Source organism: Osmerus mordax, chromosome 1 (genome assembly GCF_038355195.1).
Source record: "Osmerus mordax isolate fOsmMor3 chromosome 1, fOsmMor3.pri, whole genome shotgun sequence".
Taxonomy (NCBI): Eukaryota; Metazoa; Chordata; class Actinopteri; order Osmeriformes; family Osmeridae; genus Osmerus; species Osmerus mordax.
The window spans coordinates 24,125,290-24,146,177 of record NC_090050.1 but is presented as its reverse complement, the minus strand read 5'-3'; the positions used below and the strand labels follow the sequence as shown (position 1 = coordinate 24,146,177).

Genomic DNA, 20,888 nt, shown 5'->3' with positions numbered 1-20,888 from the left:
AAATCTTATTACTATGAATGTGTTCCCCATCATCACCGTGGTTACCTTTCCATCTGTAGAGTCCAGAGTCTGTTTCCCGCTGGTTGCCTCGGACACACCTGGAACCCAACCAGACAGTCAGCACATTTCATGCATGCATGTGCGTGTATGTGTGTTATGGAGGTTTTCAAGGGACAATAATTTAATGCTTAAATAAATGTATAATTATATCGTAAAATGTATGTGTGTATATGTGTGTGTTCTTACCAACTGGGTAAGAATGCATAATGCATCTGTGACCAACAAGTATTGTACCAATGGCAGAACATTATAAAATAATATGGAAAATATATGAGAAATGTCACTCTGAATTCGAATAAACACTTTGCTTCAAACTTTGCTGAGTTCCAGTGCTGTTTCAAACTTTTTCACTAGTGTGTCTTTGTGTGTGTGTGAGTGTGTGTGTGTGTGTACCCTGGGTCTGCAGTCTGAGGAGCTCCTCAGTCACAGCATCGTAGCTGTCCTCCAGCTGTCTCCTCTTCAGATCCACGTTTTGCATGTACTCTGTCAGAGAGCGGATCTTTGCTTCGTGCTGCACACAAACACACACACACACACACACACACACACACACAGTGTCCAATGTTAGTGACCAGTGTCTCGTCTTGTTAGGTTGGTCTGGTCTATACTGGTCTGGTCTGGTGTATACTGGTCTGTGCTGTTCTGGTCTGATGTATACTGGTCTGGTCTGGTGTGGACCTGGTCGATACTGCCTACACTGGTCTGGTGTGGTCTATACTGGTCTACACTGGTCTGGTCTATACTGGTCTATACTGGTCTACACTGGTCTACACTGGTCTGGTGTGGTCTGGCCTGTGAGATGAGCAGCTGGCAGAAGGACAGCTCTCCCGGTCTACACTGGTCTGGTCTAAACTGGTCTACAGTGGTCTAGTCTAGTTTATTCTGGTCTGGTCTTGTCTATACTGGTCTGACCTGTGAAATGAGCAGCTGGGCAGGAGGACAGCTCTCTCCCGTCTCCTCCATCTTGCGGTGACACTCTTGCTGCAGCTTCTCCAGCTGCCTGCAGCGCCGCACCATCGACTTCACCTCTGACTTCACCCTGGACAGGTAGAGACGAGCGCCGCTGAACTCCTCCTCACCGCCCCCGACACCTCCACGGGCTGGGGGGGGGGAGGGAGGGGAGAGAGGGAGAGAGAGGGGGGAGAGAGGGGAAGAGAAGGGGGGGGGGAAGGGGGGAGACGGAGAGAGGGAGAGAGAGGGGGGAGAGAGGGGAAGAGAGGGGGGGAAAGGGGGGAGACGGAGAGAGAGAGGGGAGGGAGAGGGAGGGGGGTGACAGAAAGTGAGGGGGGGGAGAGAGGGGGGGAGGAGGGGGGAGAAGAGAAAGGTGGGGGGAGAAAGAGGTTACCCACAATGCCCCTGTCCACTTGTCTTCCTCACCCCCAGCCCCCCTCTCCCCCTCCTCACCAACATGATCTCCTTGTTACCCACGATGCCGCTGAACTCGCTCAGGTCCTTCATCAGGCTGTTCAGCACCTCGGCGATGCGCTTCCTCTGCAGTCCGCTCACTTCCTGGATACGAGACAGCTCCTTCTCCACGGTAACGAGGTGAGCCTGAGGGGGGGGAGGGATCGTTAGCAGAGAAGCAGCCATGCTGGTTTGTAAATATCCAGAGGTCATCTGTGTGATCGTACGCTGCTGGGACCACTCAACCACTCAAGAGGTCAGATCAAAGCACTGATGGATACCGCAGATGATTAACTTCTGACCCAGTAATCAGGTGAGAGAGAGGATGGAGAAAGCATCATTACTGATCAATGAGGTACAGAGAGAAAGGGAAGGAGGAGAGTAGGGGGAGGGAGAGAGGGAGGTAGAGAGACAGAGTGAGAGAGAGGGAGGGAGAGAGAGAGAGAATAGATGTCTCTCACCATCTTCCTGGCCAGTTCCTCGGCCAGCAGCTTGTTCTGCTGACTCTTCTGCTCCGCCTCCTGGCTCTTCTGGTCGTAGCTGACGGCCAGCTCCTCCAGAGCCTGCAGCACCTCCCTCACCTCCGCCCGGGCACACTCACTCTCCTGCTGCAGACCGGCCAGCTCCACCTGCACCTTCTCCCCCCGCCCCCTGGGACGACGCCAGCACCTGGGGGAGGGGGGAGGAGGAGGGGAAACAGAAGAGGAAACACATGACATGTGGTCATGTCTGTATGGGTGCGTACAGTGTAGAGTGATGAGATATCTGACCTCTTCCTGGTCCAACATCTGTTCCTTCAGTTTCTCAACCAGCTGGCTCTGATGGGTTGATCCTGCATCATCCTGAACACACACACCCACACAGATACACACACACAAAGGGGGAGGGGGTAAACCAACCACTTGATTAATTAAACTAACCAACAACTGTGATGTAACCATACATCTTGTTTGTGTATGTATTTGTGTGTGTGTGTGTGTCAGGGGTGTGTATGTGGGTGGGTGTGTGTGTCAGGGTGTGTGTGTGGGTATGTGTGTGTGTCAGGGTGTGTGTGTCAGGTGTGTGTGTGTGAGACCTTGTCGTCCAGCTGCTTGTACAGCCTGCGTATCTCCTCCTCGTACTTCTGCCTCTCCTCCTCTGAGATACGCACCACGATGGAGGAGGGGCTACACAGGCTGGGGGCGGGGCTACATGGGCTGGGGGCGGGGCTGGGAATTCTGGGGGCGGGGCTGGGCATTCTGGGGGCGGGGATACAGGGGGTGGGGGCAGGGCTAGAGATGTCAAGGGGCGTGTCCTTGTTGGCTGATGCTCCCGGGCTCTGCTGCTCCTCTGGAGACTCCTCCCCTGAAGAGGGGGGAGGGAGAGGAGGAGGAGAGGAGGGGGAGGGGAGGGGAAGGGGGGAAGAGGGGGAAGAGGAGGGGGAGGGAGGGAGGGGGGGAAGAGGGGGAAGAGGAGTGGGAGAAGAGGGAGGAGATGAGGAGGAGGGAGGGGGGGAAGAGGAGGAAGAGTATATGAGGGTGAGTAGAGGAGGGAGAGGGGGGAGGAGAGGAGGGAAGAGGAGAAGAGGGAGAGGGGTAGGAGGAGGAGAGAGGAGATGAGGAGGGAGAGACCAGAATAATATTTTATTACTTAATGCAAGGAATGGTAATCATCTTCATTAATCAATATATTCATGGACTTCCAAGGATTCATGAGTTTGTTATGTGTTCATGTCATTTTTATTCCCTGGTTGCATTTGTAAAATCCATATTACTATTGACCCCAATCCTGTTGGGAATGTGTGGTGTGTTACTTCTGTGTGTGTATTACTTGTATTTGTGCGTGTGGCCCCAGGAGACTGTCAGAGTGAGTAATGTCTCCAGTGTGGAGAGGATACCACAGGGCTGATAAACCAGGATGTGAGCGTGTTAGGGTGTGTAAAGCTGTGTGTGTGTGTACCTGAGCGGTGTCTGCAGCGTGTCAGCTGGGTCTCCAGGGAGAGCAGCTTCTCTCTCAGAGCCGCGTTCCTCTCCTTCTCCTTCTCATACTTCCCCTTCCACTGCTCAGCCGTCAGCTCCAGGTTCACCGAGGCGCTGTTCCTGATGGTCTTAGCCCTGGGGGGGAGGGGGGGGGGATAGAAGGTGAGTGTGTGCATCTAAGAGTGTGTCAGTGTGAGAGTGGGAGTGTTTGAGTGTGTGTGAGTGTGTGTGTGTGTGTGTGTGCGTGCGAGTGTGCGTCGTGTGTGAGGTGTGTGTGTGTGTGTGCGTGCGTGCGTGTGTGTGTTTGTGTGTGTGTGTGTGTGTGGTGTTACCGTTGTACCCGAACAGCAACGTGGACTTGGTCTCGGCGTCGTTGTAGGAAGAGGGGGGAGCAGCAGATGAACATGGTGGTCCTGCAGTTCCCCCCCAGAGAGTCCTGCAGGATCCTGGTCATCTTACTGTCCCCTGTAGGGAACATGGGTCTTCTACAGGGAGAGGGGGGAGGGAGAGAGAGAGGGGGAGAGAGAGAGGGGGGAGGGAGGGAGAGAGGGGGAGGGAGGGGGAGAGGGGGAGGGAGGGGGAGAGGGGGAGGGAGAGGAGGGGAGGGAGGGACAAAGAGAGGTCAGCCCTTCAGTGGAAGGAGACATGGTGATTTTCTCATCTTCTTCCACTCGTGAAGGTGTGTGTGTGTGTGTGTGTGTGTGTGTGTGTGTGTGTGTGTGTGTGTGTGTGTGTGTGTGAGTGTGTGTGTGTGTGTGTGTGTGTGTGTGTGTGTGTGTGTGTGTGTGTGTGTGTGTCGTGTGTGTGTGTGTGTGTGTGTGTGTGTGTGTGTGTGTGTGTGTGTGTGTGTGTGTGTGAGTGTGGTGTGTGTGTGTGTGTGTGTACCGTTGCCTCAGCCAGGGCAGAGATGACGTTCCCCAGTGCTGACAGAGACTTGTTGATGTTCTTGGCTTCATCCAACACTGCTCCCTCCGCTCCCCGTCTTACTGACCTGTAACACACACACACACCAAACACACACACACATCAATACATACATCACAATACATCACTTTCTAATCTTGGTCCTACCCAGCGTCACCCACTGCTGTGTGTGTGTGCGTGTGGGTCACCTTCTCGCTGCCAGCCAGGTCCACCAGGTGTGTGTGTGCGTGTGGTCACCTTCTCGCTGCCAGCCAGGTTCCACCAGGTGTGTGTGTGTGTGCGTGTGGTCACCTTCTCGCTGCCAGCCAGGTCCACCAGGTGTGTGTGTGTGTGCGTGTGGTCACCTTCTCGCTGCCAGCCAGGTCCACCAGGTGTGTGTGTGTGTGCGTGTGGTCACCTTCTCGCTGCCAGCCAGGTCCACCAGGTGTGTGTGTGTGTGTGCGTGTGGTCACCTTCTCGCTGCCAGCCAGGTCCACCAGGTGTGTGTGTGTGTGTGCGTGTGGTCACCTTCTCGCTGCCAGCCAGGTCCACCAGGTAAAGTTTCCCACACAGCTTCTGTTCCGTCTCCACATGTTCCTGCTTGATGCTGATCAGGAAGATGCTGTGACTGCGGGAGCTGTGCTCGTTCATGTCTGAGGAGGGGGGGGGAGGGGGAGGAGGAGGGGGGGGAGAGGGGAGGGGGAAGAGGGGGGTGTGAGGAGAGGGGGGAAAGGGGAGAGGGGGGAGGAGAGGGGGGGGGGAGGGGGGAGAGGAGGGGGGGGGAGGGGGGGGGGGAGGAGGAGGGGGGGGAGGAGAGGGGGGAGAGGAGAGGACAGGACAGGAGGAGAGGGGGTGGGGGAGGAGAGGACAGGACAGGACAGGAGGAGAGGGAGGGGGGGGAGGAGGAGGGGGAGGACAGGACAGGAGGAGGGGGGGGGGAGGAGGAGGGGGAGGAGAGGACAGGACAGGAGGAGAGGGAGGGGGGGGGAGGAGGAGGGGGAGGACAGGACAGGAGGAGAGGGAGGGGGGGGAGGAGGAGGGGGAGGACAGGACAAGAGGAGAGGGAGGGGGGGGAGGAGGAGGGGGAGGACAGGACAGGAGGAGAGGGAGGGGGGGAGGAGGAGAGGGGGGAGAGGGGGGGTGAGGAGGAGGGGGAGGAGAGGGGGGGTGAGGAGGAGAGGGGGTGGGGGAGGAGAGGACAGGACAGGAGGAGAGGGAGGGCGGGGAGGAGGAGGGGGAGGACAGGACAGGAAGAGAGGGGGGGGGGAGAGGACAGGACAGGAGGAGAGGGGGGGAGGAGAGGGGGTTGAACTTGTGTCATTTTGGATGTGTTCTGAAGAAGGGTGCGTGTGTGTGTTTACATGTGTGCGTGCGTTTTTTCTTGTGTGTGTGTGTGTGACTCACTGGTAACAGCGACATGACGGTTGGCTTTGCCCTCGTCAATGAGGTCCATCACTTCTTCCGGACTGGACACAAAACGCTCAGTGCAACCCTGGCACACACACACACACATGCCCACGCACACACACACACACACACACATGCCCACGCACACATGCACGCACACAATCAAAACAAAAGAGAAAAGTAAACAAGTTAGACAGCGATCTCGGCTGTTGTTGTGACAGTGACACGCTATGCTCCCGTTTCCTTGACAACAGCTGTCATGCGACTCATCTTCAAAAACCAGAGCCAGAATACTGAATAATAGAAGGGATGTGTGTGTGTGTGTGTGTGTATGCTGTCAGGGTTTTGTAACTTGAAAACTATTCGACAGATGTAGTTCTGCTAGTTGGGGGGGGGGGGGGGGGGGTGTACAATGTGAGCTGGAGTGCCACAGAGCTTGGTGATGGATCTATCTGTGTTGTGGATCTAACTGTGTTGTGGATGCAGTCTTTTGCCAGACAACAGGATCTCCAGTGAAACAGAGAAGAGACTGCTTTGCAGGAGTTAGAGGAGAGATATACTGCTCAGTGCTGCTTCCTGTGTCCTGAGACCAAGAGAATGAACTGACTACACACACATGCAGGCACACACTCACTCTCAAACACACTCACACACACTCACTCTCAAACACACTCACACACACTCACTCTCACACACACTCACACACACTCACTCTCACACACACTCACACACACTCACTCTCACACACACTCACACACACTCACTCTCACACACACTCACACACACTCACTCTCAAACACACTCACACACACTCACTCTCAAACACACTCACACACACTCACTCTCACACACACTCACACACACTCACTCTCACACACACTCACACACACTCACTCTCACACACACTCACTCTCACACACACTCACCTTCACATATGGAACACGATTCCGGTCTTCATGCACCGCAAGGTTGGTCTTCGTCACTAGGAGACAAGATCCGCCATGAGTTCATCACGCATGGACCAATCACCACAATCGAAACTTTATTTCACACACCAACTTTTTTTAATTATTTTTTTTATATTGTTTCAACCTTTCAAAACTTTTTTTCAAAACCTTTTCAAAATCTTCAAGTCTAAACCAAGTTTAAACCTTTTTTATACAGTAACAAAGTATTTGTACTTGGTTACTTCCCATCTCTGCTGCAGACTCACTCACCATCAAGCAGGTCTCTGATCTTGTCCATGTAGATCTCAAAATAGGACACCTGGCAAGAACAGCAGCCATGAACACTCACATCACATCTATATATTATTATATTATAACCTGCTAGTTATATAACACTACAGTATATACATCTATATATTATAGCCTGCTACTGATATAACACTACAGTATATACATCTATATATTATAACCTGGTCGTTATATAACACTAAAGTATAGACATCTATATATTATAAACTGGTAGTTATATAACACTACAGTATAGACATCTCTAGGATGTGTGTGACTGTCCATCACTAGGGTGTGTGTGTGTTCATCACTAGTGTGTGTGTGTGTGTTCATCACTAGAGTGTGTGTGTGTTCATCGCTAGTATGTGTGTGTGTTCATCACCAGAGTGTGTGTGTGTGTGTTCATCGCTAGTGTGTGTGTGTGTTCATCACGTTCAGCAAGCAGCTTTTGATGAGTCAGAGACAGTGAGGAAAGTTCCGGGCTCTAGCTGCGTGTGTGAGCCAGGACAGCTGAGGTGCTGAGGGCTGATGTGAGGTGCTGAGGTGAGGGCTGGGGTGCTGAGGGCTGGGGTGCTGAGGGCTGGGATGAGGTGCTGAGGGCTGGGGTGCTGAGGGCTGGGGTGCTGAGGGCTGGGGTGAGGTGCTGAGGTGAGGGCTGGGGAGCGAGTCTGCTGCTGCATGATCGTATCAGGAAGACTGACTCGCACACATTCAGACCCAGAGGCATTGCCTCCAGAAGTGTAGCTGGCTACTTCTCTCTGTAAGTGGATATTTATTACTGGTGTGCTCTACGTGGCTAATGTTGTGTGATGTGTGATGGGACGTCAAGGTTTTACTGGGTTCCAGGTGAGGCTAGACTGCTCAGGGAGCATCAAGAAAGAAGGAGAGAGAGAGAGGGAGGGATGGAGAGAGGGAGGGGAGTGAGGGGGAGGGAGAGACAGAGGGATAGAGAGAGAGGGATAGAGAGCGGGGGGAGACAGAGAGAGGGGTAAGAGATAGAGAGAGGGGGAGAGACAGAGAGGGGGAGGGGGAGACAGTGTGACTCACCTTGATGTGAAACTCCAGGTTCTCGTCCATGGAGAAGATGTGACTGAAGATGTCGTCTGCGATCCTGGGGATGATGCCCATGCCATGAGGGTCGTGCAGCTTCCCCTGAGGGTTCACGTGTTCAGAACATGCTCATGTTGTGTGTCAGGGTGTGTGTGTTTGTGTGTCAGGTGTGTGTGTGTGTGTGTGTGTGTTAGACTGACCTCCATGGTGTGTGTTTTCCCAGAGGAGGTCTGTCCGTAGGCAAAGATGGTGCCGTTATACCCCCCCAACACATCTATATGGAGGGGGAGAGAGATAAGGAGAGGGAGAGGGAGGGAGAGAGAAGGAGAGGGAGGGAGGGATGTGGTTACTGAGTACTTTCATCCTGATGTGGTTGTACACAGAGACACATGTATAAAATCACTTTTTATTTGTATGTCCCATTTGACAGGCATGTCCATATATCTACGGCCCACAGGTGACCTCTGCTTGTTCCAGAGAAGCAGACTGAGACAGGCAGGCAGACAGACAGACACACAGACAGGCAGACAGACAGGCAGGCAGGCAGCTGCCATGGAATACACAAGAGAACACATTAAGAGAGAGAGAGAGAGATTAGGAGAGGGGGGAGAGAGAGATATGGAGAGGAGGAGAGAGAGAGAGAGAGAGAGAGAGAGAGAGAGAGAGAGAGAGATAAGGAGAAAGAGGGGAAGTAAGAACAGAGGTAGAGACAGGAGAAGGAGAGAGTGGGGGAGGGGGTGAGAGAGAGAGAGAGAGAGAGAGAGAGAGAGAGAGAGAGAGAGAGAGAGAGAGAGAGAGGGAAGTATAGAGGGAGGGGTAAGAAAGAGGACATGGAGACAGAAAGATAAGAGGGCCAGACAATAAAGTCACTGCAGCAGAGAGAGAGAGAGAGAGAGAGACGGTCTTATCTCTGTCAGCCAGTTCCTGCCTTTCTTGTTTCTCTCCCTCCAACACACTCCAGTAACCCTCACAGACTCAAATGTTCAATACATCACTCCTCCCTCCTCTCTCCTCCCTCCTCTCTCCTCCTCTCTCCTCCGTCCTTTCTCTTCTCTCCTCCCTCCATCTTCCTGCTGTTCGCCTGTTCCTGTTGGCTGACTCAATTATAGTTTCCTGTCGATCAGTTCCCTGCTTTCCACAAGGCTCAGTCTGAACCAGGCTCTGTAGACAGACTGTGTGTGTGTGTGTGAGTGTGTTACCAGACTGACCTGTAACAATCTGCTTGGCGCAGGTGTTGTAGACTTGTTCCTGGGTGGTGTTGGTGGGGAAGACTCGGTCAAACGCATAGGACCTCCCCTGGAACACACACAGACACACACACACACACAGACACACACACAGACACAGACACACACACAGACACAGTGTCATTAACCTGAGACTATTACACAAACCTTTGTGGTATGATGTTGAAAGAGTATACTTGGTTCTCTCCCCCACACACACACACACAGACACACACGCTCGCACGCACACAGACACACACACACACACTCGCACACACACAGTGTGAGGAGTGTGAGAGGGTCTGGGTTCTGGCAGGGAAGCAGAAGTATATATAGTATATTTCATCCACGATGTGACACATATTTATTTAAGAGCAGCTCTATCCTGAACAGCACGTTACACTATATATATATCATAGTGCACATAATTCACATTTAAGTACCTGTGTGTGTGTGTGTGTGTGAGTGTTGAGAACAGGCACACACAGCAGAAAAGTCGTAATGGGTGAGGGGGTGAGGAGAGAGGGAGGGACGGAGGGATAGATCCAGGGGGAGTAGGGGGGAGATGGAGAAGCGAGGAGGGAGAGGAATGGGACGAGGTGAAGAGAGGAAGGAGAATGCTGAATAGATAAACAGATAGATATGTAACCTGGGGGGAGGCTCTGAGAAAAAGAGAAGATGGAAAGAAAGAAAAAGGACAGAGAGAAGATGATTAGAGAGAGAGAGCGAAAGAAAGGTACAGTGAATGGACTACTTTAACAGCCTAATTTCCTGATTGAATCTGGCCTTGGCCAGAATAGGCCAGCCAGACACACACACACACACACACACACAGAGGACACAGCTGGAAGACACACACAGTACAGAGCTGGAACTGAGGAGATTCTGCAGTTCAAATCTCCATTATAGAACATTCTTTTTACCTCTGCCCCTCTCTCCATCCATCCATTCCATCATCCCTCAATTGACCGATTCATCCATCCCTCCTCCATCCATCCATCACTACCTCCATTTACCCATCCTTCCATCCATCTAACATCCTTTCCTTCCATCCTCACGCTCTCTCTCTCCTTCTACCCCTCCCTTGCTCTCACTACCCTTCCCTGCCTCCCTCTCTCGTTTCAGCCCTCCTCTCCTGCTGTTTCAGAGCAGACACTCATTAATTAGTCCATCTAGTGTCTCCTTTAAGGGTGGAAATGAAGTAGGGAGTAGGGTTCTCTCCTTTCCTCTCCTCTCCAAAAACACTGAAGGAGGGAGGGAGAAAAAGAAGGGTAGGGAGAGAGTGAGAGAAAGAGAGAAGAATAGAGAGAGAGAGAGAGAGAGAGATGGGGGGAAAGAGAAGAGAGGGAGAGAAAGAGAGGGAGAGATGGGAGAAAGGCTACATCAGCTGAATTTATAAGGAGGTCTAGTAGACAGGCTCTAATGGGCCCATGGGACAATCATCACACAGCTCTGCTACACACACACACACACACAGGTTTTCATTTCCCCTTTCTCCCTGTCTTCATACCTCTCTCTCGCTCTATCCTCCCTTCATCCTCCTATCCTTGTATACTCACTCTATCCCTCCCTCAATCCTCCCTCTATCTCTCCCTCTCTATCCTCTCTCTATCCCCTCTCTATTCTCCCTCCATCCTCCCTCCATCCCTTCTTCCTTGATCCCCTCGTCACCATGGCCTCCCTCTGTGAGAAGCATGGATAAATAAAGACACAGATTGATCCATAAGAGGATTAGAGCTTCATGGTTCACTGGATGTTTCTTTACTAAACAGAGAAGATAAAGAGAAGAGGAGGAGGGGAGGAGGAGAGGACAGAACAAGGAGGGGAGGAGGAGAGGACAGAACAAGGAGGGGAGGAGGAGAGAACAGAACAAGGAGGGGAGGAGGAGAGGACAGAACAAGGAGGGGAGGAGGAGAGGACAGAACAAGGAGGGGAGGAGGAGAGGACAGAACAAGGAGGGGAGGAGGAGAGGACAGAACAAGGAGGGGAGGAGGAGAGGACAAAACAAGGAGGGGAGGAGGAGAGGACAGAACAAGGAGGGGAGGAGAGAACAGAACAAGGAGGGGAGGAGGAGAGGACAGAACAAGGAGGGGAGGAGGAGAGGACAGAACATTTACATTTAGTCATTTAGCAGACGCTCTTATCCAGAGCGACTTACAGTAAGTACAGGGACATTCCCCCGAGGCAAGTAGGGTGAAGTGCCTTGCCCAAGGACACAACGTCAGTTTGCATGACCGGGAATCGAACTGGCAACCTTCGGATTACTAGTCCGACTCCCTCACCGCTCAGCCACCTGACTCCCAGAACAGCGAGGGGCGGATGTCACACTCTCTGAGCTATGTTAGAAATGAGATATCTGATCCTCCTCTTCCTCCTCCTCCTACTGTTTAGTGTTTACGCTGTAACCAAGGGGTCTTTTTTTTTTGTCTGAATAATTTAATCAATTTGAGTAGGATCCAGGATGTCTGTGGGGGTGTAACTGGTGGCTAGCTAGCAAGTGTGTGACTTCCCAATATTTTAAATTATTTGTATTCCCCAGACTCAGGCACAGTCCAGTAGAACCCTCCTATCTATCAGTAGAACCCTTCTATCTATCAGTAAAACCCTTCTATAAATAGAACCATTCTAGCAATAGAACCCTTCTATCTATCAATAGAACCCTCCTAGCAATAGAACCCTTCTATCAGTAGAACCCTTCTATCTATCAGTAGAACCCTTCTATCAGTAGAACCCTTCTATAAATAGAACCCTTCTATCTATCAGTAGAACCCTTCTATCAATAAAACCCTCCTATCTCCTCACTTAAAAGTAGAGCAATTAGTACTTAGATAAAGTAGAGCACTGCATAATTCATCAATAGCTGGAGAGAGAGGGGGGAGAGAGAGGGGAGAGAAAGAGTAGAGAGAGAGGGGGCAATAGAGAGGGTAGAGCTAGAGAGCAGTAAGAGTGTTAGTTAAGGCAGCTGAAGAGCAGCTTCTTGTGGGCGAGGGTCAGACAGACAGACAGACAGACAAACAGACAGACAGTCGACAGACAGACAGACAGACAGACAGACGCCCACACTCCTCCTAGACCCTGACAAAACCAACCTGCACTCTGGCTCTTACAACACACATTCTTAACCCAGCAGAGTTTAGGCCAGTCCATATCCTATTGTAGTCCAGCCCAGCCTAGCCCAGCCCAGTCTAGCCCAGAGGGAAACAGCATCCTGTCTTTTCTAGACTGAGGTATTCTGAACCTCATGCTCTCTGAACACATTACAGTCATCTGCAGCCCAAGGCCTTGCAAACACAAATGACTCACTCACTCACTCACACACACACACACACACACACACACACACACACACACACACACACACACACACACACATAACACACACACTCACAATCACACACACACTCATAACACTCATACACACACTCATAACACACACACACACTCATAACACACACTCACAACACACACTCACATATAAGTGACCTTTTATGCATTATTTAAACATACATGACTGCAACACATGAACAACTTTATTGGATTCTGATGATGGGGTCAGCTGAGCCTCATCCCATTCCTGGTTCAGCCCGTTCACTGCAGACGGTTCTGCTACCACGGCGACCGCGTTGTCATGGTGACTTATACATCCTCCAATAGCTCATTTGCATCAAACATACATTTACTCCCTGTGCTACATGAGCAGTGATTAGCGGGGGATCTGGGTGGAGGAGGAGAGATGATGTAAGACGAGCCCACCCTCCATCCATCCATCCTGCCTTTCGAGAGAGAGAGAGAGAGAGAGAGAGAGAGAGAGCCCACCTCCATCCATCCTACCCTTCAGCGCCCACAGCAACCGCTTCCAACTGACACTGAGCAAGGCGGGGCGATTGATCCCTGGTTACCAGGGGGCCACTTAGTGATGAGGGCTGCAGGGTGATGTACTGACCTGCCTTGATGAGGAGAGCCCTGTATCCCACACACACACACACACACATACACACACACACACACTAACCTTAACTCAGCCTCTGTCTCTCTCAAACACACACACACTCTCACTGAACACACACTCAGTGTACCTATCCATCCTCATCAGTGACCCCTCAGTGACCCCCGCTGTCCCACCTGAACAGGTAAGATGTGCGGCAGGTAAGATGTGCAGCAGGTAAGATGTGCGGCAGGTAAGACGTGCGGCAGGTAAGACGTGCGGCAGGTAAGACGTGCGGCAGGTAAGATGTGCAGCAGGTAAGATGTGCGGCAGGTAAGACGTGCGGCAGGTAAGACGTGCGGCAGGTAAGACGTGCGGCAGGTAAGATGTGCGGCAGGTAAGATGTGCGGCAGGTAAGATGTGCAGCAGGTAAGATGTGCAGCAGGCAGCAGGTTTTATCAGAAACATATTCAGACGTACACTTCTGGTCCAGGATCTTCTGCTCTAATCTCCACATGCACAATTTGTGTCTCGCTTTGGATCAAATCAATCTGCTAATCAATCTGCTAAATCAATAAAACATAAATGTCCTGCAGCAGGAGCCCATATGCCAACACCAGGATTGATCAATATCAGTATATTAACATATTAATCTGGTGCGGAAGGAACAGGTCGGTCGTGACTTTAGTTATACCCTTTTAGGTTTTAGTCTAGAATGAATCTAGACTGTATTTAGTGAATGTAGACTGTGATCTTCCTTTTGCCAAGGAAACACACCTATCCTGGAGGGACACCCTCTTTTTAAAGTTATATTCTGTTTCTACTTTATAGTACTCTTCTGTACTCTAATCTATCTAAGCAGCTGCATGTGAACATCAGGATGTGTATGTAACCCTCTGCATCATCCATTAGTGCCATTAGAAGTTGTCAGACATGTGTCATCCATCTTGCCTTAAAGAGACACACCACACACACACACGCACACACATTTTACATTTAGTCCTTTTAACAGACGCTCTTATCCAGAGCGACTTACAGTAAGTACAGGGACATTCTCCCCGAGGGAAGTAGGGTGATGTGCCTTGCCCAAGGACACAACTAAATTTGGCACGGCCGGGAATCGAACTGGCAACCTTCAGATTACTAGCCCGATTCCCTAACCGCTCAGCCACCTGACTCCCACACCACACACACTCACCCCACACACCACATACACACCCCATACACACACACTCACCCCACCCACCACATACACACACCAGACCCACACACACACACCGTTAGCCAAAAACTGTTTCTCTGTGTATTTGATGAATAAGAAGTATTTGTGAGAGAGCAGCGTTCTAGGGAGTGTGCCGGCAGGTTCCAGAGTCACGCTCGTTATCAGATAATGTGATCTGCTTGCATCCAGACACAGAAAGGAGTGGTACACAGCTCCTTGCACACACAGCCCTGTCTGACTGAACGTACTGTCCTGGGTAATGAACACATCCAGTAGAGGAATCTGTACCCCTTAACACTCACACACTCCCTTATACTCACCTTCTCTTCACCCCTCACTTCCGCACCCCCTCTCTCCTCACATCCTCCCTCCTACTCCTCAACCTTCCCTCCCAGTCCTCCTCTTCCTCCTCTCCCCCTCTCCTCTGCACCCCTTCTCTTGCCTCTCTCTTCAAACAGACTCTATTTACACCAGGCGCTAGTCTCAACAGTCTGCCTACCAAATCTAATTGTATTAGTATAGCTTCACAGATAAGCACTTAATATCAACCTAACCCCACATAGAAAACCAGAACCTCAGAGGAAACTATAAACAGAAGAAAGTCCAGACCTCTCCTCTTCCAGACCTCTCCTCTTCCCCGCAGAAGAGCTAAGCTCACAACAACTAAGAAAACACACTGAGTCACTTTTCATAACACGTTATTTTCTCAGCGGAACACTGTTTTTCTGCTTTGTCCAGTTCTCACTGAGACAAGCGAATGAGTCAGTTCTCTAGTCTACCCGGAACGCACAAAGCCAGCCTTGTCTAAAAATAATCATCCAATTAACGCTCAGACAAAGGGGTCATCGCCTTATAAATAGCTGAATCTGTGTACTTTAGGCTGTTGGAGACATATTGCCATAATGTGAGTTCATTGAGATGGGTGAAGCTCAATGCTAAGCCGTCTGACTGCAGATCAAGAGGTTGCAGGTTCAAATCCCCCCTCTTGCATGTCGCTTTGGATGAAAACATCTGCTCAATGAATGCATGATTATTATTTATATTGAATCTATTCTTGAATAGCATAAGTATTATGTAAAAACAAAGCTTTTCTTCAGGCTATATGAAAGTGTGTAAGGAAGATGCACTGTGCAGTTATTTCTTCTTATGAACAAAAGGAAACACTTCGGTTTCAGCTACAGAATACCAAGCAGCTACACCAGCTAGTATTCAGCTGATTATTGCTCATTTCCAGGTGAAGAGGCAGAATAAAATGGACTATTCAGAGCCTGCTCTTCCTCGATAGCAGATGAATGACAATCTGTGACTAAATGCCTCTCCATTCGGCAGGTCAAACTCACCTACAGTAACGATGCTCTCTCACAGGCTTCATGAGGGGAAAGCAATCAAGAGGGCTTTGTAAAAGCGGCCTTGAGCTCAAACTGTTTCTCCTCTTAGCTGCCACTCACAGAAGAAAACAACCAAGGACACAGCAGCCACACAATTATAAATTACTGTGAGAGAAGAAAGGAGGGAATCAATTTTGTTTAATTCTTTTTCTTTTTGCTGTTAGTGAGGGTACGATCCATAGATTCATTAAAGGAAGTCAAGCAGCCATCTGTCTCAGTCAAAGTTAAATGAAAAATGAAATGGAAAATGAAAAAATTAAATGAAATCATTTATGATTGGAGTTTGAGAGAGAAAGTCAGGAGAGATAGATGAAGTCGAAGCTATTCTGTAGCTAAATATCCATACCAAACTCATTACCAACCACCATCTATACTGATATTACTGTACCAACCACCATCTATACTGATATTATTGCAGTAACCACCATCTATACTGATATTATTGCAGTATCCACCATCTATACTGATATTATTGCAGTAACCACCATCTATACTGATATTATTGCAGTACCATCTCAAACTGGTGCTGACTGAGAACTAGAGTGGAAACTGGAACCATGAGACTACTTAAACTGTGAGAGAGAAAGAGAGAGAGGGAGAGAGAGAGATGTAGAGCGAGAATGAAAGAGAAAGGGGTAGAGAGAAAGAAAGATGTAGAGATAGAGAGAAAGAGAGATCTAGAGAGAGAACTTGTGCAGTTTAATACCTGGATGCACCATGAGTCATTAGAGCTGCTGACCTCCAGGATACAATGAGGAAGAGAAGAAGGGAGGGAGGGAGATAAAGAGGAACAGAGAGAGAGAACGAGATACAGAGGAACAGAGAGAGAGAACGAGATACAGAGGAACAGAGACAGAGAGAGAGAACGAGATACAGAGAGAGAGAGAGAGAGAGAGAGAGAACGAGATACAGAGGAACAGAGACAGAGAGAGAGAACGAGATACAGAGGAACAGAGACAGAGAGAGAGAGAACGAGATACAGAGGAACAGAGACAGAGAGAGAGAACGAGATACAGAGGAACAGAGACAGAGAAAAAGAACAAAATAATGAGGTATAAAGATATATATATAAATATATATATATAGAGAGAGAACGAGATAAAGAGGGAAAGACAAAGATGTATAGAGAGAAAAAAAGAGAGAGAGAGAGAGGGCAAGCCAGATCTGAGGCAGATACAACATGACTAGTCTCCTGTTCTCCAGAGTGCTATGGAGGCGGTCTCAAGTGCTCCTGCAGTCACAGAAAACTAATCTTCCAAGAGACGCAGACATGGTAAAACATCATATATATAAACATATAGACATTGGGGTTAACAGTCCCTAATGAATGCTGTATTAAAATAAAAGCACAGGCTGAATTATTCATTGAAACATATTACTGTAACTGAACATCAGAGAATTTTTTTCTTTTCGTGCCAGGGATGGATTCAGTGACGCAAGCTGCTGTTGGTGGCTGATGAGACTACGCTCGATGACACACGTCTATCTCACCATCTCAGAGACAAGACAGTACGTGTTAATACTGCAGCTCTGAAGACTGGTATTTATTTATACTGCTGCTGTGAAACCAACAGGATCTTCTGCAGAGAGAGAGAGAGAGAGAGAGAGAGATAGAGAGAGAGAGAGAGAGAGACAGCCTGCCTGCAAGGTCTGATAGATCTTTATTCTCAGACACCAATTACTAAGTAGAAAGAGAGAGAGAGGAGGAGGAAGAGAGTCTTCCATCCATCACACCAGGATAAGAGCAGGATGGAGAGAAAGCTTGGACCCTGCAGCACACACATACACAGACACACACAAGCTACACATTACACACTATTTCTACTTCTATACACTCGGTTTCAGTCTCAAGGAGCTGTGTTGTCTAGGCTACAGTTTCTAGGAGTGAGGGGTCTAGGAGGCTGGTGTGAGGGGTCTAGGAGGCTGGTGTGAGGGGTGTGAGAGCCTCACATGGTGGGCTGGTTAAGCAGCTTCTAGGGATCTCTACCACTCCATCAGGTCTGACAGGAGATCCCAGATTGAGTCTGGCGGACGACAATCACTCCTAATCAGATCTGACTGCTGAGGGATGCACATGCTCACACTCACACACTAGACAGAAGCACACACACACGCAAACAAACACACATGCGCACGCCTAAACACCCGCACACACACACACACAAACAGTCCTGAGACTGAGACTCAAAAAAACTGAGAGAGCTTGAAGGACAATGCTGCTACCTCTTAAACAGAGAGAGAGAGAGAAAGACAGATAGCCTTCAGTTGCAGTTTACAATCTGAAGTCACTCGCGGGGATTTAAAACAAACACTTTGGTTGTGAGCCAACGAGGACAAAGACTACATTTAGTCATTTAGCAGATGCTCTTATCCAGAGCGACTTACAGTAAGTACAGGGACATTCCCCCCAAAGCAAGTGGGGTGAAGTGCCTTGCCCAAGGACACAACGTCATTTTGCACGGCCGGGAATCGAACTGGCAACCTGCAGATTACTAGCCCGACTCCCTCACCACTCAGCCACCTGACTCCCTCAAGACTACAGCAGACACACAACCTCCCGCCTGTCTGCGGTGTCCAGCTGCTGTCTGCTACTGATCGTGTGCCCTGGTGTTCAGGCTTCATGTCCAGGACACCGACTGCAGGGTTCTCCTGCTTCGTTCCTCCATCCCTTCTAGGTGGTCGGGCCCTTGCTCGTCTCCAGAGAGAGAGAGAGAAGAGCAGGCAGGAATCCTGCTGACTCCATCATCATCCACGGCTAACACACACTTCCTGGGAGGAGGGAGTTGATGTCTTTGTGTCCCAGAGCTCAGTCGTGTGTGTGTGTGCGTGTGTGTGTAGCCGGTGTGTGGTGAAACTCACTCCTCAACTATGTAATAGGCCACCTGCGTCAATGAATTGCTAGCTTTTCGTTGGCTTAGTTGGTAGTGGTTGTGCTTAGAAGTCGAGAGGTGGCAGGTTCGACTCCCGGTGGGAGCGAACATTGGCCAGTATGCCTCTGACGGAGCTTGCAAGACCACGTCTGTTACATGCGCGTGTGTGTGTATATTTGGGTGTGTGACTAGATGTCATGAGTATGTGTGCGTAGGTTTGCGAGTGTGTACGTGTGAGTGTGTGGATATGTAGGTGTATGTGTGACTAGATGTCATGCGTATGTATGTGTGTGTGAGCGCATTATGCAAACAAAGGCACACTGCATTCCAAAGTATAAACATATTTGCATTTAGAGAGTTGTAATATCATCCCAGATGGCCTTCTATTACGCTTGTTGACTTCAGACAAAACATCTTGATAGTGGAGCTATTATGAAATCCCTCAACAGCTTGTAACATTACTATTCAGTTCCTATTATAGAAACAGGGAGTGCAAGGCAGCTCTCTCTTCCTGCAAGCACACTCACAATGAACTACGGTGTATCCCTCTGCTTACACACACACATACATCCCTCTGCTTCCACACACACACACACATCCCTCTACCTTGGCCCCTACGTCTACATTCACACTTGCAGAGAGAGAGAGAGAGAGAGAGAGCATGAATTAGCACATTGGGTGAAGCTGTTCTGGAGGTGATGCAGAAGTGAAAACGGGAGCCATCAAGCTACGTGGGATTCATTTATCAGATTATTTTTATCTTGTTCATCAAGAAGCCAAGTACACATAGTGGACATGTGCAATAGTGCAGAAAACCAAGGATCAGAAGGGCAGAGTTCTAACAGTATTTCAGTGGTCAGAGTCGAGGAACGGTCTGTATTTACCAGGCACAGTGCACAGTTGCTCTGTATGTCTCTATCACACACAGTCACAGACATACTATAAAACAGACATGCAGTTTCACAACACTTTGTACTATATCAACACATCATATACACTTTGTAATATATTATTTCTGGAAGAGTTAGATGATGGTGATAAAGATGATGACAATGAGGAGGAAAGGTTGACAGTGTTGAGATCAGAAGCTGCGGGCTAGTTCATCCACAGTTTATCTAGTATCCAGGCCGTCCGGACACGTCGAAGCTTCGCGTGTGAGAAAGTGAAGGAAAGTGTTGGTGTTGAGCTGTCTCTCGCGACATAATTGAGATGTTTCATCAAGAACACGGATGACACGACAAACACTAAAAAACTCAACTTACCCCGAGGATGACGGTGTCATCTCCTTGGAACGCTGGAATGAATTTGTCCCCACGAACGATTTCGGATTGATTCAATGGACGAAAACGACATAGCACCTTAATGTTGCATTCTGCAGATGCATCGGCCATTGTGGAAAGAGGATGCGCTCCAAAAATATGCTGTATTACGGAAATATTTCAAGCATAAACTGTCATTGACTCCTGCGACTAATGAAATAAGCAGCGCTGTGGCTATATACGGTCTCTCCCAGTGAATGTCAAACGAATCATTGAGAAAACTATATTATCAGTATTGTACAGCACCGCTTCCAGCTTTTTTTGATAAATAGACAATTTTTAAGAATCCTATTGTCTGGATGAAAAAGTTGTCTACCTTCGAATTGACTAAACGCAACATAAACTCCAGATACCAAAGATTGGGATGTTTGTTAAAAACAGACTAAATCGGTAATTTATAATTATGAGTAGGCTGAACAGCGCGTGTCAGGTCGGCTGGACGGGAAGCAGGGTACTGTCTCGTGCCGTGCATCACTGGCAGCTCGCTGCTCTTTGTGAGGGTCGGGGCGTGGTCTGTCCTGGTTGCAAGGCAACGTTAAAGAGAGACTCGCATCCTCGCATCAGGACCACACACACAATAGCCACAGTTACACGCTCTAGAGTCCAGAGACACACAACATGGTGCGGGTGATGATACCATGAGAGCTTACAATTGGCCCACACAATATCCAATGAGACAAAATACGTCACATTTTATGCATATGCAAAGAGAGTAGGCTATTTATCTGTAGATATAGGCTCTGTTTGGTTAAGATTTTTAAAATGCAAGTAATGTAAGCATAGTATCTTTTAAAAAGTTGTACTGAACATTTCATACAAGTAAAAAATCACATTATTTTAGGCTATATGTTATATTTATCCTGACTAGGCTACAGATTGTACTGTATTGTATCACTAAATGTAATTCGTCGACAGTCCTAA

The 20,888-nt window shown here is 49.2% G+C and overlaps 1 protein-coding gene across 1 annotated transcript in view; it reads right to left on the bottom strand.

Annotated features, from left to right (window-relative positions):
* The window catches only part of kif5ab (kinesin family member 5A, b), a 21,017-nt gene extending 978 nt beyond the window's left edge, over positions 1-20,039 (bottom strand). The window contains 22 exon segments of the mRNA XM_067235732.1: positions 46-98; positions 454-571; positions 973-1,139; positions 1,142-1,160; positions 1,465-1,611; positions 1,926-2,117; positions 2,119-2,133; positions 2,235-2,306; positions 2,540-2,808; positions 3,403-3,557; positions 3,763-3,809; positions 3,811-3,885; positions 3,887-3,904; positions 4,308-4,408; positions 4,844-4,978; positions 5,730-5,817; positions 6,659-6,714; positions 6,950-6,998; positions 8,015-8,119; positions 8,218-8,291; positions 9,226-9,313; positions 19,911-20,039. Of these exon segments, the coding sequence (XP_067091833.1) occupies positions 46-98; positions 454-571; positions 973-1,139; positions 1,142-1,160; positions 1,465-1,611; positions 1,926-2,117; positions 2,119-2,133; positions 2,235-2,306; positions 2,540-2,808; positions 3,403-3,557; positions 3,763-3,809; positions 3,811-3,885; positions 3,887-3,904; positions 4,308-4,408; positions 4,844-4,978; positions 5,730-5,817; positions 6,659-6,714; positions 6,950-6,998; positions 8,015-8,119; positions 8,218-8,291; positions 9,226-9,313; positions 19,911-20,039 (2,172 nt within the window).
* Between the last annotated feature and the right edge of the window lie 849 nt (positions 20,040-20,888).